This window comes from Danio rerio, chromosome 2 (assembly GCF_049306965.1).
Source record: "Danio rerio strain Tuebingen ecotype United States chromosome 2, GRCz12tu, whole genome shotgun sequence".
NCBI classification, from domain to species: Eukaryota; Metazoa; Chordata; class Actinopteri; order Cypriniformes; family Danionidae; genus Danio; species Danio rerio.
The window spans coordinates 26914317-26941819 of record NC_133177.1 but is presented as its reverse complement, the minus strand read 5'-3'; the positions used below and the strand labels follow the sequence as shown (position 1 = coordinate 26941819).

The following is a 27503-nucleotide window of genomic DNA, read 5'->3' as shown; positions in this document are numbered from 1 at the left end:
TACCCATCCCCCCTAAAGAATTTGCTGTGGTATTTGATGCTATACCATCTGGTGTTATTAGATTATTCCAAGGCATCCCCTATCCTTCTGTTTTACCTCTTTTAGACCCTTCTACTACAATGATTGGAAAATGTTGTTTCTCTGCAACTTCTTCAAACAAAACAATACGTTTTTTATAATGGAACTGTATCAGTTCCAAATGTTACTTTTTATTGGAATTCTTTTGTTTCGGATATTGATTGGAGAAAAATATGGCTCACCCCAAATAACTACTTAATTACAAATAAGATAAAAGAAGTTTCATTCAGAATTATTCACCGTACATACCCAGTCAATACTCTTTTAGTACGATATAAAAAAGATCTTAATATTAATTGTTCATTTTGTGGGCAGCACCCTGAGTCCCTGGTTCACTTATTTTGGCAATGCAATTACACTAGGTTGCTTTGGAAAGACTTCTCACTTTTTATAATTGAGAATGTTGATGAGGAATTTTCCTTGCTGTGGGAGAATGTTTTATTTGGTTTTGTTGATTATGGAACGGGGACTTTACATAAAAAGAAAAAATATTTTCTTAATCTTCTTGTCTTATTAACAAAATTTTATATCCATAAATGTAAATTTTCAAACCAAAAACCTTTTTTTTATATTTTGCTTACTGAAATGCAGTATTACTTTGAAACAGTGTCTAACTCTTTTACAAAAAAGGCTTTAAAAACAACTGAAATTTGTAAATTATATAATCTTTTTCTTTAACTTGTAATGTATTTACCCCTCCTGTTTTTTTTTTTGTTATCTGTTGTTGTTTCTTATTCCAAAATTGTTGCTCTTTTTGTCTCTTCGATTTCTTGTTAACATACTGTGATTATATTCTCATTTTCGTATATTAATAAAAAAAGAGTCTTTGAAAACGACCTTTACTTCATAATCAACAGTTGATAGGTGTTTTATCCTTTTATATTTGTTACCATTATTTATTAGAAATAGACTAGACGTTGTTAGTTATTTTCCCCCATTCCTTTTTATTATATTTTAACATGTACATACTCATTTCAATGTACCAGATATAACATAAATCAACAAGCAAACAAATGAACAAACAAAACAAAATGCCTCTCAGTGTTTTACATCAGAATACAATATCACCTCTTTTACTAATCTAATAAAAACATTTCCAACTCCACCACCCTTTAACAACAAAATAAAAGGTCCCAAACTAAAAAAATATATGTGTATTTATTTCTTAATATAGATTTTTTTTTCATTGACATGTTATCATCTCTTTCAGTCAACGGCCTATATTTGATGCACACATATTTGTCCAGTTTAAGGAAATAAGCCGTTTTGCTTGCAGAATACATATATTGCGCCATCAAGTGTAAACAGATCCACGTGCAGAAAAATGTGCTCCCCCTGACATGTGCGCACAATCACTCAGCATGTCGTCATCGTGTTTCTGCGCTATAGGCAATGATTGACAGGACGTCTTCTAGGTTAACAGTAACATATGAGGCTTTAAAAGACTTGTTATTATTATCATCCTTTATGTTTATAGTAGTTTTAGTATTATAAGCGATGAATTTCAGTAGCTATATTATTTCGTCATACTGTCCATCCGTTTATAGGCTGAGATAAATATAAATTATCAAACAATTATTCTTAAAACAGTGTATTTAATCAAAATGAATAGCAAATATTTCAAAAGACAGCTAATAGAATTAAGATTAACCTTATAACAATATAACTAATAATAATATTGATTTAATTTCATTTATTCAATAACCAATATGCCGATTATGTAAGAGGCCTTGGCTATCTATTTTTAAATTTCAATTTTGCTTATTGGTCAGCATCACCGAAGTGTTTGTAAATGATGACGTTGCTTTGACGCAACTCATGCGCTCGTAGTATTTGTCCAGCATCTTTCTTACGCAAAGTCTACAGGTCCAGTTTTGTTATATTTGAAAGGCTTTCTGTTCCTCATTTACAGCAGCCTCATTCAATATGATGAACGCTAATGAGGAAACTCAACCTTCAAACGAGACCGAGGCTCTGCCTGAACCAAAACACGCGTCAAAATATGATCAGGTGTCACGCTTTTCACCTGAAACTGTACAAATGGACAGACAAAGAGCCAAATCTCTGCCTGCAGATCTGTATCAGGACGAATCTTCCTCACACAATCGAAAGAGAGTGCAGTTTGCGGACATGATGGGGCTGAACCTGGAAAACGTCAGACACTTTTCTGACGATGCCTATGAAACATCTGCACTTCGGAATCCTCCATCAATACAAGAGCTTCAGCAGCGAGTAACGTTACTTCCGCTTTTTAAATTTCCCGTGAGTTTGTCTGAGTTTGACTTGAAGTCTCGCCGTCTTGGAGTCGCGCTGGAGAGTGTCTCAATAACCGCTTCTGAAGTGAAGGGTGTGATTAGAGTTACACAGAGATACGCAGGAAGAATGGAAGTTGGAGTCAGGTTTACTTCAAATAACTGGCTGACCTATGCGGATATACAGGCTTCACTGAAAATGAATGAAGAAGAGCTGCCCTGGGATCAGTTCGACTTTACTTTGAAAGCGCCGCTCAGTTCTGTGCAAGACTCGTCGATGAATTTCGCAGTTTATTGTCGGACTGATCACGGAGAATACTGGGACAATAATGATGGACAGAACTACAGCTTGAGGATTCAGACTACCTGACTATTTACATCCTTTAATGTTCCTTCAATAAAGTCTACTTGACTTTTTAATTACGTGGTGATTTGTTTAAGCAGGGATAAACGCTTTTTACTCTCTAGACTCCTAAAATTAATATTTAAATGTTACAAAATGGGGTTTTCTTTTTGGTACCATAGAAGAATCATTTTGAGTTCAAAAACGTTTTATTTTTATGGAAAACATAAAAATTTTAATAAGCATAATTATAATAACATTAACGTTAGCAAGTATAATGTAAAATGTAATGATGCGTTATTACATGTCGAAATATGATTAGCCTAAATGCTGTACAAGTGTTGTTCGTTATTAGTTAATCTTCGTAAATATACTAAGGTCTTCAACAACAAAAAAAATCAGATTATAAACATTGTCAGCTTTCCCCCCGTTTTTTAAAAATAAGTTTAGGCCATTTGCAGAATGGCAGAAATAAAATGTTTCCAGACCGGTCTTTGTAAATATACAGCATATATGAGATATATTATTATTATTATTATATAAAACGGTTTCATTAATTCTTTATGTGAATACAAAAACAAAGACTTGAAGTGACTCCTGAAAGATCCACTAAAATTATTGTCTTTTATTTTGTATTAAATTTTTAATGAATTTTTAAACGGGTCAATCACGTTTCGGCTGGGTGTTATTGGAATTTAGAATGTCATTTGATGTTCTAAAACACGTTCTAAAGATGACGTTCTGCTGAACAGGCGCCATTACACACAATTCACTGTAGTGTGAACACATACGAAGACTTTCTTCGTCTTTACTGACAGTTAATTGTTCGTAGATTTGTGCTTTTCAAATTGGTAACTATTTACTCTTTAAAATGTTTACATTACTCGGAGTAATTGCGTTAGTCCTGCGGGGAAGGACAGAAAACAAACCCCACTCAGATCGAGAAGAACCCGTGGAGAAGAACTCTCCACCCACGATGACCAGAGATGGTAAATTATGTAGAGATGTTGTAAGAACACCAAAGTCTGCATATAGGGCCCTAAACTCAATGTCGTTGAAGTTTTTTATTAATAATGTTTTAAACTATATTTATTTAGTTTTATTAATCAGTTTTATGAAGTCTGTAACATACAGTTGATTTAGTATATTTCTTCAGCTATTCTCCATATTTCCTACCCAGCACTTCAAGTTAAATAAATAAATGAACTCAACATCCTACAGTTTACTACATACAGTAGCATACAAGTTCATACTGTCATGCATTTACACAAAACTGAAATTCATTCCTTTAAGCTGAATTTAAGGTGATGTTTTATTTATGATGAAATGACATGGCAACTTAATTATTTACTAATAGGAGCTGTCAAAACACAAGAAGCATGACAAACACATCCATGCATGTTGAATCCACAAAACTACACCTCACATAGTCACTTCATAATTGTTATCATTCAATAATATGGCTAAATGATATTTGATTTATAAAATGTGAACAAAACAATCCTTAGTTATTACATATTATTTCTCTTTTAGGTCGAGAAATTGATGATAGGACTGAACACCTGTCATCGGAGGAACTAAGCACCAGTGGTTGTCCAGTCCATGTTGACGACCACAGTGATGTCCTCCATTCTCCCATCACTGCACCGACCCTCCAAACTCCAGACCATGCTGCAGCTCAAAGTGTTGACGACGTCCCTACAGCCTGTGCCATGTCCGACTGTAGTGAGGATGATGTCCTTCAAGCTGCAGTGCCTTTGCTAGCTGACTTGTGTGCACGTGTTCTTCAGGACACTGAGCCACAGTCATGCCAGCAGCAGGATATGGAGAAAACTGTGACTGGTCAGTTTGTTCACTTCCACATTGAGTAATTCAATGAACATGCACAGATTAGACGGCAGTTTAACAGCAGTGTAATAATAAGTTTATGAGAAAAATGGCAAAACCTAAAAGTGCTTCTCTGTTTTGTCAATTGTGAATAATAACAGATTAAAACATTTGAATAAATGCCAGCCTGATTAAAATAATTAAAGAACTGGAAACACTTTACTTTAATGTTTGATTAGTTAATGTCATTTAATGTATTTGCTAACTAGAATTAAGAATGAAAATATCTTGAACAGCATTTGCTGTGAACAATGACAAATACTTACATTTCTTACCCATATTCAAAAAAGAGCAAGACAAACAGTTAGAAAAGACAATCAGCTAAAAGTGATTGTACAAAATTAAGGAGCACTCTGAATATTTATTGATTTCCTTCATTGACAGAGATGTGTTTGTCAGTGCAATATTTCAGTATTCAGAACACGACTGAGCATTTACATCCAGCAGTGTCACTTTTTCAGTGTAAGTTTGTTTGACTGCGTTTTACATTTATAATGGTGGGCTGCGAGACCCCAAGTAGTCACTTCAAAATGTACAGCTTGCATTAATATGGCAAATTAATCTTACAATTATCAAATGTGAATAAAACAATCCTTAGTTATAACATATTATTTCTCTTTTTAGGTCGAGAAATTGATGATTGGACTCAATACCTCTCATCGGAGGAACCAAGCACCAGTGGCTGTCCAGTCCATGTTGACGACCACAGTGTTGTCCTCTATTCTCCCGACTGCAGTGAGGATGATGTCCTTCAAGCTGCAGTGCCTTTGCTAGCTAACTTGTGTGCACGTGTTCTTCGGGACACTGAGCCACAGTCATGCCAGCTACAGAATTTGGAGAAAACAGTGATCGGTCAGTTTGCTAATTCACCATTAAGTAATTCAATGAACATGCACAGATTAGACGGCAGTTTACCAGCAGTGTAATAATAAGTTTGTGAGAAAAATGGCAAAATCTAGAAGTGCTTTTCTGTTATGTCAATTGCGAATAATAACAAATTAAAACATTTGAATAAATGCCAGCCTGATTAAAATAATTAAAGAACTGGAAACACTTTACTTTAATGTTTGATTAGTTAATGTTATTTAATGTATTTGCTAACTAGAATTAAGAATGAAAATATCTTGAACAGCATTTGCTGTGAACAATGACAAATACTTACATTTCTTACCCATATTCAAAAAAGAGCAAGACAAACAGTTAGAAAAGACAATCAGCTAAAAATGATTGTACAAAATTAAGGAGCACTCTGAATATTTATTGATTTCCTTCATTGACAGAGATGTGTTTGTCAGTGCAATGTTTCAGTATTCAGAACACGACTGAGCATTTACATCCAGCAGTGTCACTTTTTCAGTGTATGTTTGTTTGACTGCGTTTTTCATTTATAATGGTGGGCTGCGAGACCCCAAGTAGTCACTTCAAAATGTACAGCTTGCAATAATATGGCAAATTAATCTTACAATTATCAAATGTGAATAAAACAATCCTTAGTTATTTCATATTATTTCTCTTTTTAGGTCGAGAAATTGATGATTGGACTCAATACCTCTCATCGGAGGAACCAAGCACCAGTGGCTGTCCAGTCCATGTTGACGACCACAGTGTTGTCCTCTATTCTCCCGACTGTAGTGAGGATGATGTCCTTCAAGTTGCAGTGCCTTTGCTAGCTAACTTGTGTGCACGTGTTCTTCGGGACACTGAGCCACAGTCATGCCAGCTACAGAATTTGGAGAAAACAGTGATCGGTCAGTTTGCTAATTCACCATTAAGTAATTCAATGAACATGCACAGATTAGACGGCAATTTAATATTAGTGTATCAATAAATGGTTTGATTCATTTACGCTTCAGTTAGGGAGAAATGTTTAAAATAGCTTCTTTTTCATGATTATTATTTTATTTAGGAAAATCAAACATTTAAAACTGATTTAATAAATGCCTGCTTAGTTTCAAAATTGGGAACACTTCACAATAATGTTCCAATAGTTCATGTTAGTTAATGTATTTATGAAATAAGAATTAAAAATACTTGCACAGCATCAACATTTACTAATGTATTAATAAAATCTAAGGTTATTTATTTAAAGAGATAGTCCACCAAAATTATAATCTTCTATCATTTATTCACTCTTGACTTGTTCCAAACCATGTTTTGCTGTTTTGTTGAACAGAAAAGAAGATATATTGAAGAATGTTGAAAGCCTGTAACCATTGACATCCATAGTAGAAAAAAAATACTATTAAAGTCAATGGTTACAGGTTTCAACATTCTCTGAAGCATCTTCTTTTCTGTTAAAAAAAACAAACAATAAAAAACTCTGAATTGTTTGGAATAAATCAAGGGTCAGTAAATGATGACGGAATTTACTACTGTATTTTCTGTACTACTGTACTACTATAGTTAAAGTATTATTATTAGCCCCTCTGAATTATTAACCCCTCTGATTATTTGTTTTCCCAATTTCTGTTTATTAAAGAGCAGATTTTTTTCAACACATTTCTAAACATAAAAGTTTTAATAACTAATTTCTAATAACTGATTTATTTTATCTTTGCTATCTTTGCTAACTTCTATACAGCTTAAAGTTACATTTGAAGGCTTAACTAGGTTAATTAGGTTAACTAGGCAGGTAAGTTAGGGTAATTAACAAAGTTATTGTATAACGATGGTTTGTTCTGTGGACTATCGGAAAAAAAAGTAGCTTAAAAGGGCTAATAATTTTGTCCTTAAAATGGTGTTTAAAAAATTAAAAACTGCTTTTATTGTAGCCAAAATAAAACAAATAAGACTTTCTCTAGAAGAAAAAATATTATCAGACATACTGTGAAAATTTCCTTGCTCTGTTAAACATAATTTGGGAAATATTTAAAAAAGAAAAAAAATCAAAGGGGGGCTAATAATTCTGACTTCAGAATTCTGACATTTTGGGGCTACAACACCCCAAATACTCACTTCAAAATGTACAGCACACTTTAACATGGCTAATTAACATTTCATTAAAAAAAGTTAAATAAAACAATCCTTAGTTATTACATATTTTTCTCTTTTTAGGTCGAGATATTGATGATAGGACTGAATACCTGTTATCGGAGGAACTAGGCACCAGTGGTTGTCCAGTCCGTGTTGACGACCACAGTGATGTCCTCCAATCTCCCAGCACTGAACTGACCCTCCAAACTCCAGACCATGCTGCAGCTCAAAGTGTTGACGACGTCCCTACAGCCTGTGCCACGTCCGACTGTAGTGAGGATGATGTCCTTCAAGCTGCAGTGCCATCAGTTCCTCAGGAGAAGGAGAAAACAATTTTCGGTAAGTTTGCTACCTTGACACTCATTCAGTGAACATTTACAGGTTTACTTCAGTTTAGTTGGGTGTAAGGATAAATAGTTCTGTTCAATTTTATTACAGTTTGAAATAAAAAAACAAGCAAAACTTAAAAAATGCTTGTGATTTTTGTTTACCGTTTATTACTATTAAAAAAGTAAAAGTTAGAGGACTAATAACGTGACAAAAGGTGAATTCTACATAAATCAATATACAAATAAATTAAAATATATATTAGGATTTTTCAGTCATTAAAAAAAATGGACAATAATTATTAAACCTTTGCTGCATGAATAAAAATAAAAATAAAAACTCTGCCAAATGTTATCTGACAGAAGAAAACACCAGTAACATTTACGTTTCTAATGAAACATTTTTCACCTTTATTCAGAAAATGCTGAATTCTGGAACACTGTGAATATTTGGGAAGTTGTTGGACTCACTCTTGTTCATTCATGCACACAGATGTGTTTGTCAGTGCAGTGTTGCAGCAGAGCACTACTGAGCATTTACATCCAGCAGTGTCACTTTTCCCCTCAAATGTCTTTTTGTCCATATTTTGTGCACACTGACTGAACTTAAAGTCCTGTACTGAAATGGTTAGGTGCGAATAGTTAGACCCCTACAGTTTAGTGGGCTGTGCTTCAGACTGACTTCAATATACAGATTGTTTAAATGTTGTTGATAACTAATATTCAGCTAATTTGTCTTTAGAAAATAAAAAGTAGCTCTTAATTGTATTTAGTAGTAGTAAGTGCTGTCACATTTTATTCCCTCATCTCTGATTTCTCTTTAACAGTCATCAATTCACGCCAATATGAAGTTGGTGATGAGCTCGGTGAAGGAGGTTTTGGAACCGTCTATGCAGCGACTCGTTTGGATGATGGACTTCAGGTATGGATCTGAACAGCAATATTAATCTAGCCAATCATTTTTGTCCTGTTATTCTGGTCTCACCATTGCCTTTGCTCATAATTCTAACACATCCACTCTTTTGTTTTGTTGATCAGGTTGCAGTGAAATACTGCTCGATGTTCGACACAACGTTCATCCGCATTGTAAGAAAACTGTGCTCTCTGTTTCTCCTCTGTTCCACAATTTTACATTTCAAACACGTCATGCTAACATTAAAGGATGAGTTCACCCATAAATAAAGTTATGTTATTAATTACTTTCCCTCATGTCAGTCCAACCCCCCCCCGAGACCTTTATTCATCTTCAGAACACAAGTTTAAATATTTTTGATTAAATCCTAGAGATCAACTCTACATACAAAGCTCCAAGAACACTTTTAAGACTAAAAAACAAAGGTTTTGGTTCCTTTTCTGGACTTTGAGCATCTCATTGCTATTGATGAAGGATGAGGGATTTGTGTTGCTAAGATGAAAGAAGCTGTCAGAGTATTGAAACAGCATGACGGTTTTTAATAACTTAATTGGGTGAATTAATTCTTTAATCACAGACAGCAAATAATATTTTAGTAGACAATCGACAGATTTCAATTCTTTTACCACTGATTCATCATAAAAACCTTCTTTCTTCTAGGATGGTTTTGCTCAACCACTTCCAATAGAAATTGCTCTTCAAACCCTTGTGAATCAAGGCCCAAGGGTTCCTGAAATTATTGAGCTTCTGGACTGGAAGGTGGAACGTGACTTCTACTGCATGGTCCTGGAACGGCCCATACCCTGTCAGCCCTTGAACAATTTCATAGAAAGCTATGTTGGGTCCATTGATGAAGATGACATACGGTTCATCATGAAACAGGTCGTATTCGCAGCTCAAACTTGCTGTCAAAGAAAAGTGTTACACCGAGATATCAAGCTGGAGAACCTTCTGATCAACCCGAACACCCTTGAGGTCAAATTGATTGACTTCGGGTGCGGGGATATCCTCGAAGATGAGGCTTACACAGACTATTCTGGTACGTATAATCCCTTTAAACTGTGGTGATGACTTGAGCTCTCATGAAGTAATTCACTGTTGTGAATCAAGAGAATTCTTGCTTAGTAATGAATATTCAATTAAACATGCCTTGTTAACTGAAACAAAATCTCTTTCCTCCAGGCACAGCGGAGTATCGTCCTCCTGAGTTTCTGGAGACTGGCAAATACCACGGAGAACCAGCGACAGTGTGGTCTCTCGGAATAGTCTTGTTTGTAATGCTTTTCTGGAAGTTTCCAACAAGACGAGAACTGAATACGATCATGAATAAAGACATAGAAGGCCTGTCAGAAGGTGAGATCTTCCTTTCAGCACAGAACAGTTGTAATTTGAATTACTAAAAAATAAATTTCAAGGTGATCATGTCTCTCTCTTCTTTCTGCACAGAATGCTGCGATTTTATGCGCTGTTGTCTCAAGATAGACCCCAGAGAGCGGATTAAACTGGAGCGACTCAACCGCCACAGCTGGATTAAGGTAAATACATGTTAATGAGTTTAATATTTTTGATTTGATAAGTTAGTAGACAATACGCATTAGATTTACAGTTTTATGTAAAGCTGTATAGTCAGTCCTAATACACTATTTTATATTCATTCTTCATGTTCTTTTATGTCCACTTTCTTTACTTTAGGCATGTTGCCTATATTTGTTTTATGCAGGTTGTGTGATGACACTAAATATGATTTCTGTTTCTGTTTCAGACCAACGAAGAGAAGAAGAGCAGCGAAATAATGGGTCAGTTTGGTAGTTAACCCAGCACACGCATGCACACACACACACTTTTATGGCAATGTCTTTATTAATGTCAATATTTAATCTTGTTTTATGTGTTTTGTTTAATAATAGATGATAAATAGCACAACGGTTTTTCCACATTCAACAAGATTTCATTGTTCATTTGTTTATGTGTGTGCGTTGAATATGTATATTTTACATGAAGCATAACTATTTCTATAACTACTACAGTTCATTTAAACTGTCCTGTTTTGTGTTAATTTAAGTACAAATACTGAGTGCGTATATGAATCAGACAATAGTCTTGGATTAAATAAACTCTCTACTGATTGACATTTTATATCAACATCTTTGATTTTTCTTTTGACAGTCATCAACTCATCCTCTTATGAACTTGGCGTTCTGCTGGGTAAAGGAGGCTTTGGACTTGTTCAAGCTGCAACCCGACTAGAGGATGGCCTTCAGGTATCGTCAATTTTCATCAGTTAATATCTAGATCACCACTTTAAATCAGAGTATCAGATAAGAAATAATAGATAGATATGTGATTCTTATTTTTGGGATAAATTAAACTGCTTCTTTGTTAAACTGTTCAGTGTTAATGACTGAAAATCAGCCTGATCTCAAGAGAAACTGAACTATTTTAGCTTTTGTCATTTAGTGGCTAATTGGTATGAATTTATGAGTTCATTCATATGAAAAATGTGATTTTTAAAAGGATGCGTGGCACCAAACTCCAGCCCTAAACCCAAATGTCAAACTGGATAAGCAAATTACAAGAATGAGATTGTACAAATTCATACGAATCAGCCACTAAATCAAAAAGTGACAAATTGCCATGAGATAGCATTGGACAAATGTGAACTCTGAACACAATAATTGTGTATAATTCTATAACACATGCTTTCTTTGTTCTGTTGAGCAGGTGGCAATTAAAACTGCCTACAACGAGAACGTCAAGTTCATCGACATTGTAAGTATGCTGTGCTCTTCAACTTTCATTCACTGTTTCACTTTAAGTATCTATAAATCACTAGACAAACTGTAATTGTCATCATGTTTTACATAATATCCATCCAATAATCATAACAAATATATTTTTTCCAGGACGGCTATCCGGAATCACTTCCAATGGAGGTTGCTCTTTTAGTTCTTGCAAACCAAGAGCCCGCAATACAGGAAATAATTAAGCTTTTGGACTGGCGCGTGGATGAGGACGAATACATCATGGTCCTAGAGCGGCCTATGCCCTCTGAAGAGCTGCTCTCCTTTCTCCTGCGCCAAGAGTCGATCATCGATGAGGATGGGGCACGGTTGATCATGTGGCAGGTAATATTTGCAGCTCAAACGTGCTGCAGACGCAAAGTCTTTCATCGCGATATCAAGATGGAGAACATCCTGATCAACCCGGACACCCTCGAAATCAAATTGATCGACTTTGGATGCGGGGAAATCCTCACCGATGCTCCTTACACAAGTTTTGCTGGTATGTATGATCTCTTAAACTGTGAAGTGAGTCTCAAACTGTAGTGATGAGTTCACAATAGACTCTGCGCGAGTCAAGCTCTCACATAGCATCATAGAATGGAGTCCACTAATCGATTAATACTGTCGATCTGGTGACTAATGACTAATGGTTAAAACCTCTCTCATTCAGGCACAGATGACTATGTCCCACCTGAGTATCGGATAACTGGCGAGTACCACGGTAAAACAACGACAGTGTGGTCTCTTGGGCTACTCCTTTATGTGATGATGTGTGGAGATTTTCCAAATCGACACGACCTGCAAATGATCAGACGTAACATCTGGACCAAAGATCACTTGACAAAAGGTAAAATCTCTATTTGGGTCAAGGAAAGAGGTCAATCTGAATAGTACAAACTATTATTTATTAATTAAGTTGTGGAGTAAATCTGAGCTCTCTCTCTTCTTTCTGCACAGAATGCTGTGATTTGATCCGCTGCTGTCTCCAGATCGAGCCAGAGCAGCGAATTGAACTTGAGAAACTGAGTCTCCATGACTGGTTTACGGTATTATTTACATTCTGAACATTCATTAATATTTGCACTCTTTTTTTATCTTCCTAAATTTTCATAATTGTTTAAAAATCTTTTTTAGATGTTCTTTGGTTAATAATGCATTAAATAGCAGACCTCAATTTTGTTTTTGTTTCAGCCTGAAGACGTGGAAAGACCTGCACCCGAGAACCGCATCGTCCATCAGCAGTCAGAGGATCCCCCATTTTTTAATATTCCCTTCTTTTTACTTGTTAGTTTTTTCTTTAGATATTATTGTATATTTTAGTATGACTGATGATAGTAGTTAAAAAAAACATAAACACTAAAAAAAGGAAGTTGTAGCCAGCCATGACAGCAACCCTGTGCCACCTCAAGACCAGAAATCTTCAAGACCCCAGACTGATTCATCCGACTGATTCATCAGCTGTTATGGCATCCCCATTTTTTATTGTATTTTTTATTAATTTATTTTATCAATAAATATTTTGTTATTTTGTGGAAATACGAATAGTAGTTGTGCAATAAAAAATAAAAACATTGTTCGGCGACCATGTAAGCAACCCAGTGTCGAATGAAGAAATGCTTTGTGAAACACACCATAGTGATGTGCAGAGCTCTCAAACACTGCAAGACGAATGGACAATATGCACATCAACCATGTACATGGTACATGCTGAACTGTACATACAAATTACCTACATTTTTAAAATATAAAGTGAACAGGAAGTGTTTGTGGAACAACAGTGTTGCAACGGAACATAAAAGATCTTTGCCAGGGAACGCAAAACTATTGCGAGGGAAAACAAAACCCTGGGAGGTAACGCAAAAACTAAAAATAGATATTTTCCTCCCACTGAGTTTTTTTTTCCCACCATTATGTCCCTTCTGGGTCTCAGTAAAATAGAAGGTACCAAACTGTATGTTTAATGTTCACTGTAATGTGATGTTTACTGTTGTATTGTATGTACATTTTCTTTTTGTTCAATAAAAAATATTGCACTCAGAAATGGCATCTCCATTTTTTTCATTTCACTTCTTTTTTTACTACTTTCGTCTTGAACTTTACCAAATTACTAATGACAGTAATGCTATAAAATAAATAAAATAATAAAAGGAAAAAAAGTTGTACGATGGCCATAATAGTAACCCAGTGCTAAGTTAAATTCATCATTGTTTTAAATGTATAGATTATATGAATTATTTTATTGTATATATTATTTAGAAATAATATATTAAATTAAAGCATATATTAGTGGTGCCCGGCATTTACCCACCAGTCAACCTCAAACAATTCACCCAACAAGTTTCTTTTAATTCACCCAACTTTTAATTTAAATGTTGCTTTATCGCCTGGGTAAAATCAACATCAATATCATGCTCAATAATTGACGTTATATCAGAAATGTCACTGAACAACATTGGAAAACTTCTCACTAATCCAATGACGTCAGTTTTCTTGGTAGCTGGCTCATCAAAGTTGTGAGCATCTTAGAATTGTTTAACCTACCCTCAACTGTATGTCGCTGTTACGTAAAGAGGCATAACCTGTTGGTGGTACGGAAGGAACATTTTGCCAGTGATTATGTTCTCACGACTTTAATAAATAAAAAATAAATAAATAAATAAATACACCTTACGGTAAGAATGTAATAAAGGAAAAACTTGCTCTTAATTATTGTTCATAATCTGATTCGTAGATGCAAAAAACCTGCACTGCGCCAACAATATAGGTGCAAGTTACTGACTTAGACCAGTAATATACTTTTTATAACTATAATATTAGGCTATGCACACTTTCGACTTACTGACTTTATTAAGGAAGGTTAGCAACAACACTGTTTATTTACGCAGACACGGATCGTGGCTTCAGTGCCAAACGAGTGGTTTAAATTATATTTTATTCTCCTTATTTCTTTCTGTTTTATTCTAAATAACATAAATGTTTAAAGTTTTAGGAAAATATGTCAAACTATGCCTACACCAGCAAGCTAACCCACTTTTTATATAACAGGTAAATAAATCATAACCGAGTCATCATGCTTCATTATCACACCAATATCAGCGTTAGGAAAAAGGTAAATGTTACAATTTAATGTCATCTAAAAAAATAGTAGCTAAATGTGTTACTTGGTTACATTTTAAGGCATTGGTGTAGCAAAACAGAGATGTCCGGAGTGCCTGTTTTGTCTTGGAGGTTTGTTTTGTTTAGGTTGTCCACGTGTATTTATTATGGTCACATGTTATGACGGTACTCAGCTGTTTTGATTCAGCTCAGCTCGCCAGTTGAAGTTTATTATCGTGTCCTATCGGGGCAACGCTTCTATGTTTCCTTCTCATTTCGTTGCGTTTGCTCATGTGTGTCTGTCTGTGCTCAAGACTGTGTGCAGGTCCTTCTCAGTATCTTTATTATCACGTGACAAGAGAACTCTCTACCCTACATTATCATGCAGGATACCTGCAGCGCAAGTGAGAGGTTGATCTGTGGCATCCACTTACTTACTACCACTATAAACTTGACCTCGCAGGCCGATCATCTTTAAACTCAAGTCATTTTTTGAGTGTCCCAACTTGAGACAGCTGCTGCATAATGGGATGTTTCTTTACACAACTGTAAAAGTGCGCTTTAGAAATGTCAAAATGAAAGCAAATATTTTTAAGGGTTCTGCGTTTTATCAATTTTATAGCTTAGTTTTAATAATATTGATGAAAATGATATAATGATATGATATTATAATATTAACTATAGTGTAGACTATTGTAGGACTGTGCAGTGTCCAACTAAACATTTTTTTAGGTTACTCCTAATATTTATCCTAACTGAAAAACTAAAGTGAAAATGACTAGCGGTTGTGTCACTGCTAAAATTAATTTAACAGCAAACTTCTTCTGTGTTTTTCTCTTTAGAGCTCAAGAGAGTTGTATTTAAAGAATTAGTTAATCAAAACATGTAATGAATTAGGCGGCTGGACCTTAATGCCATCCATTAGTCCAGCCTCCGCCGCCACGTGTGCACTTTATAGGCTATAAACGGTGCACCTAAACTGACGCGGAAAACCAGCTCTCTGGACTATTGCTTTAATTTCACATTTTACATAATTTACTGCTTTTTCATATAAAAAAATTATAATAAAAGATTAGTAATTAATAACAGAATGAATTTTCAGTTTTGAGTAAACAAAACCACTGCAACTGCAACACCGGTGGTCTTCCCACTGCAGTAATAAAAATTTTCACTGTCACAGGGTTCTTGCACCATTTTTAAAAGTAAAATTTAATGCTTTTTAAGACATTTTTAAGGCCTCAACAAATATAATTTAAGACCCAAAAATTATATAATTTCTTTGGAATAGGCTACTCATTTTAATGTTTTCGTTAAATAAATCAAGCCTCGTCACATTATGGATAACCCGCAGTATCTGCCTTTTGGGTGTCTGGTGGTAAAATGAGACTCTGAGGGGGCGTCTGAACTAGAGCTGTTATCAGGCTATGAAAGGTAGGCCCGATAGAGCCCGAACCCGACAAGTACATTTTGATTGACAGCTTTTAAAAAGCCCGAACCCGTTTATAGCCCGACATTATCCAAATGTGCACATGCACAGCTCTTTTGTCTTTTTTCATGAATGATTTGTTTATATGCGTTAACATTATCCATAACATAGGCTACAGGCCAAGTTGGAACAAAAAAATTAAAAAATAAGCCCCCTGTAACATCTTAACATCTCAACACTCTAAATAGGCCTGGGTAAATACACTTAACGTTTGAATTGGCCAACACACCAATAAAAATAAGTCTTTCTTAGCAAATAAATTAAAATAAATGATAAATGATGACAGATATTTGGCAATAACGAAATTAAGATAAAGGCTCAGTGGGATTTTTTTTGCCACTTCTCTTCACAGTAAGGCGATGGTGAAGCTGAATAATGTAATGCTCAAAAGAATAATGCCAGCATTAGCCTGTATACTCTGCATACATTATGATTTCATTAATATTTAGTTATAATTTGAAATTCTTTACTTATCAAGATTAGGTTATGCGTTTTGTGGGGGAACATTATTGAATCCACTGTAAATGGCTTTAGCGCAGTCCTGCGCTCACTGAGCAGCACTGAACACCTTTTCTCTGCTGCTGCTACTGGCCAGAATACACTACTGATCTGGCTAATTTGTTTTGGGTAGGATTGTTTGTTCATCTTCCACCAGTCAAGAACATTCATTTCATTTTCCATGACAGCAGTTTCAATGTAGCGAGTGTCCTTGTCATGTCCTGTCAGCTCGCTGGACACTGCTCCCAGGTGCTCTACCGTAAAACGCAGTGTACGAGCGACCGCCAAAATACCTTTATATACCAGCGGCTAGAATGACTGTTCGAATAAAACAGGCGGCTGACCTGACCGCTGACATAATTCGCTCTTTTTGACATCTCTGTCATCATTTGATTCACCTTTGCAGGGATGGATTTCAATGTTGTAACAAACAATTTTATTACTATTTTATTACTTCCTCGCGCTAATCGAAATGCATCACATGACTGTTCATTTACTGCGCAAGCCCAAGCCCGGCACAACCCCGTCTAAAATGATAGAAAAAAAGTCTAATAAATCACGGAGACTGTCATTTCTCTCCTGATTCACATACTGAATTAATCAACTATTAGATGTTTTACGGTGGACCACTGTGCTTCCCTATCGTCATTAAGCAGACCAGCTGAAAATTTAATACCTACAGCCACTTTACGGTAAAATTTAAGACAATTTAAGACCTTAATTTCCCGGATTTTAATTTAAGACATTTTAAGACTTTTTAAGGACCCGCGGGAACCCTGTGTCACAGCCCTATATAAACATGTACGAAACTGTGAAAAATATTCAGGAACAGTGGTGCTTTTTGAATCAGAGAGTCACTTCTCTTTCAATACAGCTAAAGGACAGCAAAAAGTGTGCCCAAAAAAGTTCTACCCCAGTGAGTCTTGTATCACCTCTCGTGAAGCGAAAAGCAACCACAGAATTTCTTCCTCTCTCAAGCTCAAAAGAGTATGTGAGAACTTATAGACCTTATCTGTCTGATGAAACCTCTCTAAAGCACCTTGACTCTCTGGATAATAAGCAGTGGAGATGTTATGTTTAATGGCGAGTCGTTTAAGCTCTTGAGAAAACGTTTGAGATGTAAAATTTGTTCCATGATCACTCTGAACCAAAGACCGTGAAAAACTTAACCAGTGTTTTGGTGATTGCTCTAGCAGTTACAAAATGTAAAGGATTGGCCTCAGGAAAATGTGTAGTTGCGCATATAATCGTAAACAGGTAATTATTGCCAGATTTTGAATGTGGAAGAGGTCCTACACAGTCGAATGAAATATGCTCAAATGCCTCAGAAACCATCGGAATTAGATAAAAGTGGTGCAAGTTGATTTTTTTGGTTGGGTTTGAATGTGAAGTTTTATATAGATCAAATCGGCTATTTAATACAAAAGGCTATTGCCAAAATGAAACTCTTATTAGAAAAACAATAAACACATATGCCAAGAGCAACATTGTGTTAGATGTCAGCAAATACAAATGTGACACTGTTGATGATCACTTTAGTGATGATTAGACCTGAAGCTACGCTTCGCTTTACTGAACAAAAACATGGAAAACTTCACCGCAGTCACGTGCAGGTGGCGAGTCCTCCATCCACCTCCAGTCTGAAAGGAGCCTAATGCATCCTTGTTTCTTCCGTGCCGTGCGTAGATAAATATAATTTCATTTGCTTTCATCCATGTATATTATATCCATTTTGCTGCAGTTTTGCAGGCCGCGGATAATGGAAAGAACCTGAAGTCACAATCAAATCCTGTCCTGCGCTGCACTGTTGCATTGAGTCTTGTTTGAAATAATTTTGGTCTCAGCACCTATTCAGCTGTAAGAGCAGTGTACATGAAAAACTAGAAGTACAAACAGTATTCGTCTTGTAACATTTGAAGTAAGATAGTTACAAACTTACAAGAGATTTTACCACGTGAAATCAACATTCATTCATTTTCTTTTCGGCTTAGTTCCTTTATTAATCTGGGATCGCCACAGCGGAATGAACCAACAACTTATCCAGCACGTTTTTACGCAGCGGATGCCCTTCCAGCCGCAACACATCACTGGGAAACATCCACAAACACTCAAACACTACGAACAATTCTGCCTACCCAATTAATCAACAATTAGGCAACAGCACTACCTACTGCGCCACTGCTTCGCCTGAAATCAACATGCAGTCTGTTAATGATTGACCCTTACTTCGATGGTACAGGGCATGGCCCCGCCCTTCATGGCAACTGTTTATTGGAAGATGGACCAAACCAGGTCACTTAAAAGCACCCTGCAACAAGAAAACATTACTTTTTGCATTAGCTGGCTCACGCTCGCTGTTGCTCTTTGCTTCCTCTCGCCTGTCCAGACACTGCGCCGCCATGCGATTGGGTCATCACAAACTTTCAATGCAAACCTCTTAAGTTTCCGGAATGCCGAAACCACACGAACTTCTGCAAATCGACTCTCAGCAGTCCGTCAACTAGATAACCTAGGACGACAGCCACTCACAAGCAAAGGAATCCCAAAGACGTCACCGAAGCGAGTCACCGCGCCCTGAGGCCAGCCTGGCAAGGGAAACTCGACTTCCGCAAATGCACAAGTAACAAACAAACGCTGTCTCTTGCTGATCTGGTTCAGATTGATCTTAAGCAGTTAAAGATAAGCCAAAACCCTGCTCTTGTGGTTTCTCAGGTCTGATTTTTAAGATCTAGTAAGAAGTACTAGAATTCATTTGTGGCAGCTGTCAAATTATTTTGCATCCTCTGAACTGCCTTTGTGTGTATGTGTGAATGTGTGTGTGTGCGTTTGTTTGTTGTTTGCTTATTACGTAGTTAGTTTCATGTATCAAAGTGTAGCTCAATAAATCTTTGTTCTCATTTTGTAAGAACTGTGTTCGTGTTTATGGACTTCTAAGTCATATCCTCGAGCTGTAGATTTTGTTTCCTTGCTAAAAGTTAACCCAATACTGTGTTATGTTATTATTGTTGAAAAAGGAAATAATATAAACGAGATTGGTAAGATACAATGTCTTCTATTTGCTGGACAAATGGTAGATAAAGTGTGAATCTTTTGATCTGATTGAATCCGATTCATTGAAATGAGCTAAGAAATGACTTTAAATGCTAAAATCATGAACACCATGCACAGACTCATTTACTAGATCAGCAGCAAGTGGCTCTGAAGCGTAATAACTACAAAAACAAGAAAGGCAAAAAAAGTTGCAGGTCCACAACCTACCCAACAACTAGTATAAATAGGGCAAATACTTGCTTAGGATGCAAGAAGTCACTCACACAAAAGCAAATCCAGATGAATCACGAAAAGAACGGTGTGGCCACTTCTTTCCACACTAAACAGCTGAAAAACATAATCAAACAATTTAGGAATAGTCCTCAATTATGTTACAGCCACAGTCATAACACAAATAAAGGTAAACCAAAAGGGATCAGTCTAGGGGTATTTATTAAAATAAGAAATTTATAACAAAGTATGGAAGGAATCAAAATAAAACTAAGGCTGATCACAAATAAAAGAACAACTCAAAGAAAGTAATCAAAAACTGTTGAGGGCAACAAAATAGCAAAAATAAATAATCAAATACATGGACATGTAACAATGACCAATATGATCAGTCTGGATTGGTCAAGAGACCCGAAAGTCAGCAGACTTTACTAAGTTACCATATGCAAAAAACAATTAATTACTGTACATGGGCTACCATCTCTCTCATGACTTCGATCTTACTACTTTGAAAAATAGAGAATTGTCTACCTTTGACTCCTCTGGGCAAACAAAGTGCCACTTCAAGCCATTGAACAAGAAGTGCAGTCAGGCTGGATACAGAAATCCAACTTGACTTCAGAGATTCCCCAGCAGCTGTGGACGCACTTCCCCAAATGCTGCACAGACGTGAGCTATCTTTGAGGTCAGGTCAGAAAAAGAAGAATCAGACATGTCTTTTTTTTAATCATAGTGACATTGCCACATCGCCCTGTACTGTGGCCACAGTATTAGAAAAAATTAGGTTTTACAGCTTGCAGCTCACATGTAATTGTTGACAGATCGTCAGCCAGTACAGTTTGCAACTCGGGGCACAGAATCCCTGCAATATCATTGCATAGAGAAGATAAAAGTTCAGCTTTAAGAGCTGTGTTGTCGACTGGGAGCTCCATATGCACCTCTGAGCTATCAGGGCTGAGGCAAAGCGAGCCCATCAGAAAGTACAGGCTGCTGATGAGACTATGATGGATTAGCAGCTTTACTGGGTTTGTTCTTAATAATTCAACATAAAAACAAGTTAGTTTTTATGGACATTAAGTAAACAACGCTTGTAGGCTTGTTGGAGGGAACAAAAAAGGCTAAAGACTGAAATATTGATATGCACGCTGCAGGAGAAACTGAAAACGCGACTTACATCTTAGCTCCTCAAACCAGAAGTCTTAAAACAGTTAGGAGTTTCAGTATCAGGAGACAGATTAGCTCATCCCCTTTAAAAGAACAGCCAATAGTGTTTTGTTTTCTCATAGCTCTGCCAGTGAGAGTGGTTGAGCTCAAGCACATCAAATGAAAAACAAATGTGAAGCGTCTTAAAGGGGGCGGGGTATGTCAGATTCTAGGAAGCATTGATTGGTCAGGATTTGAAGAGAAACTGTAGTATGAGCTGACGTGAAACAAATCGTTGATCCATTGTGTCAAGTGAAAAGCTTTATATGTTTATATAAGTTTTATATTTTCTCAAGGCAAATTGTCATTGTTTTGGAGCACACAAGATAAAAGATATACTTAAAACTAACAGACTGAAACTAACATCTAAAAATGTTTTATTTTAATTTCATGGAACCTTTAAGTTCGTAATTCCATGATTCGACCACTCCAAGAGATTAGAAACCAAAACAGTCTTATAATTACTATAAGTAAACACATTTAGAATAAAGATATGTGAGGAAAAATCTTTACGGACTTATAATTCTAGCCGTATTTGGTGTACCCAATAATACATCAGCAGTTTTGATTCAAGAGGATGGGCATACAGAATACATCTCTATTGAAGATCCTCTTTGCCTGAAGCCATTCCCTAACAACACCTTCATCAGTACATAAACAAGAGGGGAGGGGAGAGAGGGGGTCAGGTAGAGATAAGGAAAAAAAAAATAAATCTAATATTAAATCTAATTTTAAATAAATAAATCAATTGGAAAAAAGTATAATGTAAACAATTAAAATAAAATAATCATAATTCGGTCTTTATATACTTCATTACTTTCCCTTTTGTTCTATTTGTTCCCCTTTCCTGTCCCTATCAATGTTATTTATTCATTTTATTATTATTATTATATATAATATTTGTTTTCTATTTATTATTATTATTATTATGCATAAATTATTATTATTATTATTATTTATATACCAGTACCTCTCCTGACCAACAACAGATAAAAGAATAAATAAAAGAAAAAAAAAAAAGAAAGAAAGAAAGAGAAGAGGAGGAAAAAAAAGAGAGAGGGAAAAAAAGGAAAGAAAAAAATCTACTTACATGTACTAAATTCACAGGGTAAAGTGTAACGTAGGCATGGCAGTCTGGGCACTGCACTGGACTGATCCATGCCACACGTTACACTTTTTTTAATGCATCACAAAGCAACTGACAAACACTTTATACCTCAATGCCCATCACACAACTACAACCTCCTCAATTTATTGTTACAGCTGTTGTTATTTTTATTATTATCATTATTATTAGTATTATTACCAGCATGAGTATATTATAGTTATCAAATTACAGTAATAATCTATCATACATATCTTTAATATTATTCTTCCATGTGGAATTGTATAATTCATAATTAGCATTGATATAGTGTTTTCTTTTTTATTTATTCAGTTTTTATTATTATTTTATTTTATTTTTTATTTTTTGGCTTATTCTCGTTGCTTTGTTTGCTGAACTTTATTTTTCTTCTCTCTTATTGTTTCTTTTTTTTTCTTCTACTCCTCCCCTTCCTTTTCTGTTTTTATTTTATTTTATTTATTTATTTTTATTATAAGTATTTTATTAATTTTTGTTTATTATCATTAGTTTATTTTCTCTTTTCCTCTATCTCCCCTTCAAACTTAATACTTACTACTATTATTATTTGTTATTATTATTATTTATTATTATTATTACTTGTCCTCTCCCTGATTTCCCATCCTCCCCTCTCCTCGACACCTTTGTCATAAATGGTATTACTTTTATTTTTTGAAATCATTATTATTATTATTATTATTACTGTTCTGACTTGTCCTGTTATCTTTCCATTATCATTATTACAAGTATTTATACCATTATCATTATTAAGGTTGCAGTTGTTGTAGTTGTAGCGGTAGTAGTTGTAGTAGTAGTAGTAGTAGTTGTAGTTGAAGTAGTAGACAGAGTAATAGTATCGATTGTTATTGAGTAATTGTTACGGAGATTTTTGAAGTAGTAGTTCATGTAAGTAGTAGCAGAAGTAGTAATGGTGTGGTAGTTACAGTAGTAGTAGTAGTCGTTGTTGGTGTAGTAATATCAGTAGTAGATGTTGTTGATGTAGATGTAGTAGAAGTGATTGTAGTAGTAGTAGTAGTAGTGGTAATAGTTGTAGTAGTAGTAGTAGTAGTAGTAGTAGTAGTAGTAGCAGTAGACGTTGTTGTATTGGTTGTAGCAAACGCTATAGTAGTATCAGTAGTGGTAGTCGTTGTAGTAGTATCAGTATTAGTAGACATTGTAGTAGTAGTAGTCGTGGTTGTGGCTGTAGTAGAAGCAGTAGTAGTTGTAATATAAGTAACTTTTTGTAGTAGTAGTTTGTGTAGCACTTGTGATTTATTATTATTGTTGTCAGTTATTACTGTTGTCCTTTCTTTCTTTTTACTCTAATTTTTACTATCATACATTAATAAGCATTGTTGTTACTCCCTACCTCTGACTGGTTTCTTTCTATATGTTTTATCTATATCTGTGACACTTGCTTCATTTATTGACTGTTATTGTTCCTTATGTATGTACTCTGACCTGTCCACCAAGTTACCTTTACATGCATACACACACTCACACACACACACTCACGCACATACCAGTACATGACTATATTGTTGTTGTTTTTGTTTTGTTTTTGTTTCGTTGCTTTGTATTTGTTATTTGTTGACGTTTTCTTGTATTCGTATGATTTTTGCATATTCTAATAAAAAAAAAAAAAAAGAGGATGGGCATGCTGATATCTCTAGGGAGTATTTGAGATCTTTATGACTACTGGAGACTCTTTCAGACAGAGTTGAGGAGGCAGTATGAGATGCTGGACACCTGAGAGAGAATACAAGTGTACATCTTACCAAACCAACCGGAGATAGGCTCTTTTGAGGAAGAGAGGACAATGATCTCTGTAGGACACCTTACTCTTTATCTTTTCATGGAGGGTCGATGTAGGACAAAGTTTTTCAGCATTTCATCTTCTTCAGCGTTCCTATAGTGCAGAGGTAAAGACTCCAGATTCCTCCAGAGTGGAAACTGAAAAATAAAATATACTGTATTACTGCTTTTCTTGTACTATTGTGCTATTTTGCATTCTGGGTCTCTTGCAGCTAAAAGAATGTATACAATTGTTAATGTTGCTAATCTATGTACATAACTGGAAAAAAGTTTAGAGTCTTTAATGTTATTGGTAGATGTCTCTTCTGCCCACATCATTACAGTAAAACAGAAAAGAAATAATAAGTTAATAACTGCTTTCTGCTTCAAAGCTGTACTTCTAACATCATGGCATAAGTCCTGTTCAATGTCACATGATCCTCCAGAAATCACTCTTAATAAGCTGAACATAGTTTTGTTAATTATTACCATATATTAATTAATTTAATCCATTTTAATTAATTGTATTATTTTTATTTTCATGTTTCTTTTATTCTTGTTCATGTAAAGAACTTTGAATTACCATTGTGTATGAAATGTGCTGTATAAATAAACTTGCCTTGTCTACCCGTTTAAGCCAAAAGAGATGTTTTTTCGGGATGCTATTAAAATGTTTTTAAAATCAATAAAATTCCTAAAACTCATTGGCCAAATTATATACTGTATTTGCTTTTATTTTATAACAATTGCATGATTTTTTTCTATTAATACGCTGTTGTCGTTGACACACACAAGGCGCTTTATTTTTTACTTATTTTGGTATTGTTTATAAATGCCTCTTCAAAGTTTTTTTTAAACTAAAATAAATTTAACAAAATCTCATTTTAAACCATTATGTTATTTGTGCAGACCATTTCAGACAAAACTGGCTAATTAGAAGGCAACGCTAAGCTACACTGTAAGCTGTTTGCCTCTCTTGCCACTGTTACCACATCACAATACAGAACATTACCCTTTTTAGATATTGTCTTTAAAAGGTAAAGTGTAAAGAAAATACTGCACAACCAGATAATTATTAACTCTTAAGATTACATTTAGCTCTGCGGAGTGGAAAAAAATCCTCAGATCTCATTAGTAACTCATTGAAAGGTAGATTTTTACCAAAAGGTGAGCTGTCTGCATTGATTTTATTAATGAAACTGACACAAACCAACAGGTACACCAAACTTCAAAATGTTACTATACAACAGACTATTAATCAGCAAAGCTGTTTTTATAAATGACAAACAAAAATTATATTTCTTTGTTGTCATATCCACTTTTTTACTGATTTGTTAAAGGGGTGGTCCAGAATGTAATTTTAAGGCTTGGTTGTGTTTATAAGATGCAAAGCAATGTGTGCTTATGTTTCACTTGAAGGAAATCGCGTTATTTTTTCATATATCTCACTTTGATTATACACAGCTACTCAGCTAACATGAAAACGACTGATATATTTCCTAGTTCCTCTGAAAGGCCCGCCCTCAAGTGACTCTGATTGGTCATCGTCATAATGTGCTGCGATTTGCGGATCGGCTCCACATCACGCCCGTACAAGCACACGCTTTTCTGCTGTGTAAACCTCCATCAACCTCCTCCCTGCTCACTAAAATAAAACCTGACAAGTCTCTGTAACAAGTGAAAATGGGGTGCGGCTCCTTTAAGAGCGTTTGGCATTGTGTGTGCGTGAATGTGTGAACTTTCTGCAACAAGCGCATGTGCACTGGAGTTTTTTTTCTTTTTCTCTGATGCTCGGATTAAGTTATTTTCTGTAATATATCGTGAAAGAAGAATAAAGCACAAGATGTGGGATGCGACCTGTGTGAGCCTTGATTTATTTCTTAGCTGCTACCACGAGTTATTTGAGCTACCCTGTCTTTTTTTAACTCAACATGTTACACAACGTCTTTCACATGTATCCAGAATATGTAGGTGTAAGTCACATGAATCATCCACATATCTTTTGCGACTACATTATCTGAGATGTGAAAAGCTGCCTAAAGACAATCAATGCAGTCGCACACATACATAGACACGAACGTGCTGGTGAAGTGTGTGTGTGTTTACAGCAGTTTGGCTGATAAATATGAAATTGTAGCTGAATTGTCTGCGGTGCAAAGCAGCATTTCCCATTGTTTACATCGTTGCTACAGCTTACCGTTAATGCTAGACACTGTACATGTCATGATCAATTTTAACAAATAAAAACACTTATAGGTTGAAGTTCACAGCTTCTGCTTTGAGGAGATTATAACCGAATCCAGCACTTAACTAGGAGAGATTCTGGAGCTGTTTTGTCAAATCATGCTTGCTATGTATTTTATAATTCTCTGGAACATAATTAATATTGAACTGTAAGCACTTCTGTCTTTGTGTCATGTCCTTTGGAAACCCAAATACAGAAACAGACGAAGCTCTGTGGAAACAGCACTGTTTGGATGCATTTTTATCTATATATATGAGCTATATCACACGAGTAGCAGGAGCAGATATTCCTACTGGCCTTTATGCGTTTGTCCCAAGTGCTGTCGACTACACACATGCCAGTCAATGACAATGAGTAGGCAAAAGAAAAAGAAAAACACACTCAAACATCTGTCGCAAAATAAAATGTTACATTATTAAAATAAAAGAATGATACAGCGATAGAGCGACCATCACACACTTCTCAGAGCTCCCCAGAACTGAACTGAACTCCCATACCTGCGTGCTTACATCTCAAAGGTAAAACTACCACAAAAGAAGTCCTCTTATAGGGGACATTTATACACAAGGCATATCAAACATTAAATGACTGTTACAATATCACAATAATTAACCTCGAAAAAAGCAGCGCAATCACTACCAGACTGCTGTTGTGTTTGCGATAAGGAAGAACGAGGCTGAATCCAACCTAATTCACAACTTCTTATTGATTCTATCCGGTCCACCTTAAAAACTGCAACACTTCCGGTTTTCAGCTTTGCACTCAAGAAAACTCACAACAGTTTTAATCGAAGCAAGGGCTTATTATGTGGCCCTGGTGCTCTCTTGTGGATAGACAACCGTCTTTGTCTACTACACTATGGCAGGCTGATGGCTGCCAACGAGCTCTCTCAGAAATTGTGAATAATTTAAAATAGGCACTATTCTTACAAATAAACTGCATAGTTGCAATCTAAACAACTACATTCTTTACTAATAAAGCCTCAAAAGTACATTTTGTTGTGATGTTACTGGCAAAATATTGCACGGCCAATCAGATTCAAGAACCAGACAGAACTGCTGTATAAACATAATAATAAATAAAAGATATATATATATATATATATATATATATATATATATATATATATATATATATATATATATATATATATAAATTCTTTATATAAATATATATATATATATATATATATATATATATATATATATATATATATATATATAAAGAATTTTAAATAATGTA

The 27503-nt window shown here is 35.3% G+C and overlaps 1 protein-coding gene and 1 long non-coding RNA gene across 11 annotated transcripts in view; one reads left to right on the top strand and one right to left on the bottom strand.

The window, feature by feature from the left end:
• Window positions 1–1986: 1986 nt before the first annotated feature.
• LOC100007785 (uncharacterized) lies at window positions 1987–13596 on the top strand. 3 transcript variants are annotated; one of them, XM_073925498.1, is made up of 17 exons: window positions 2855–3662; window positions 4207–4515; window positions 5185–5412; window positions 6081–6308; window positions 7615–7872; window positions 8687–8781; window positions 8898–8945; window positions 9433–9811; window positions 9955–10125; window positions 10219–10307; window positions 10535–10568; window positions 10939–11033; window positions 11494–11541; window positions 11676–12054; window positions 12226–12402; window positions 12513–12601; window positions 12747–13596. In XM_073925498.1, exons 1-17 carry the CDS (start codon window positions 3545–3547, stop codon window positions 12873–12875), a joined length of 2874 nt encoding a protein of 957 aa, XP_073781599.1. In that variant the 5' UTR covers window positions 2855–3544; the 3' UTR covers window positions 12876–13596. The 3 variants fall into 3 exon arrangements, with proteins under 3 accessions (XP_021322889.3, XP_073781613.1, XP_073781599.1); XM_021467214.3 differs by lacking the exon at window positions 5185–5412 and having other exon boundaries at window positions 1987–3662; XM_073925512.1 differs by lacking the exon at window positions 6081–6308 and having other exon boundaries at window positions 1987–3662.
• Window positions 3969–27503, bottom strand: part of LOC110438026 (uncharacterized) — a 63011-nt gene continuing 39476 nt past the window's right edge. For 5 of the 8 annotated variants that reach the window (XR_012391809.1, XR_012391805.1, XR_012391799.1 and 2 more), the window contains 4 exons: window positions 24001–24175; window positions 7644–7845; window positions 6110–6280; window positions 3969–5384 (listed from right to left, as the gene is read on the bottom strand). This is a non-coding gene — a long non-coding RNA (uncharacterized lncRNA). Of the gene's footprint in view, window positions 5385–6109; window positions 6281–7643; window positions 7846–18619; window positions 20014–20427; window positions 20575–24000; window positions 24176–27503 lie in introns of those variants that run through there. The other 3 variants (XR_012391793.1, XR_012391808.1, XR_012391811.1) reach the window with 3 other exon arrangements.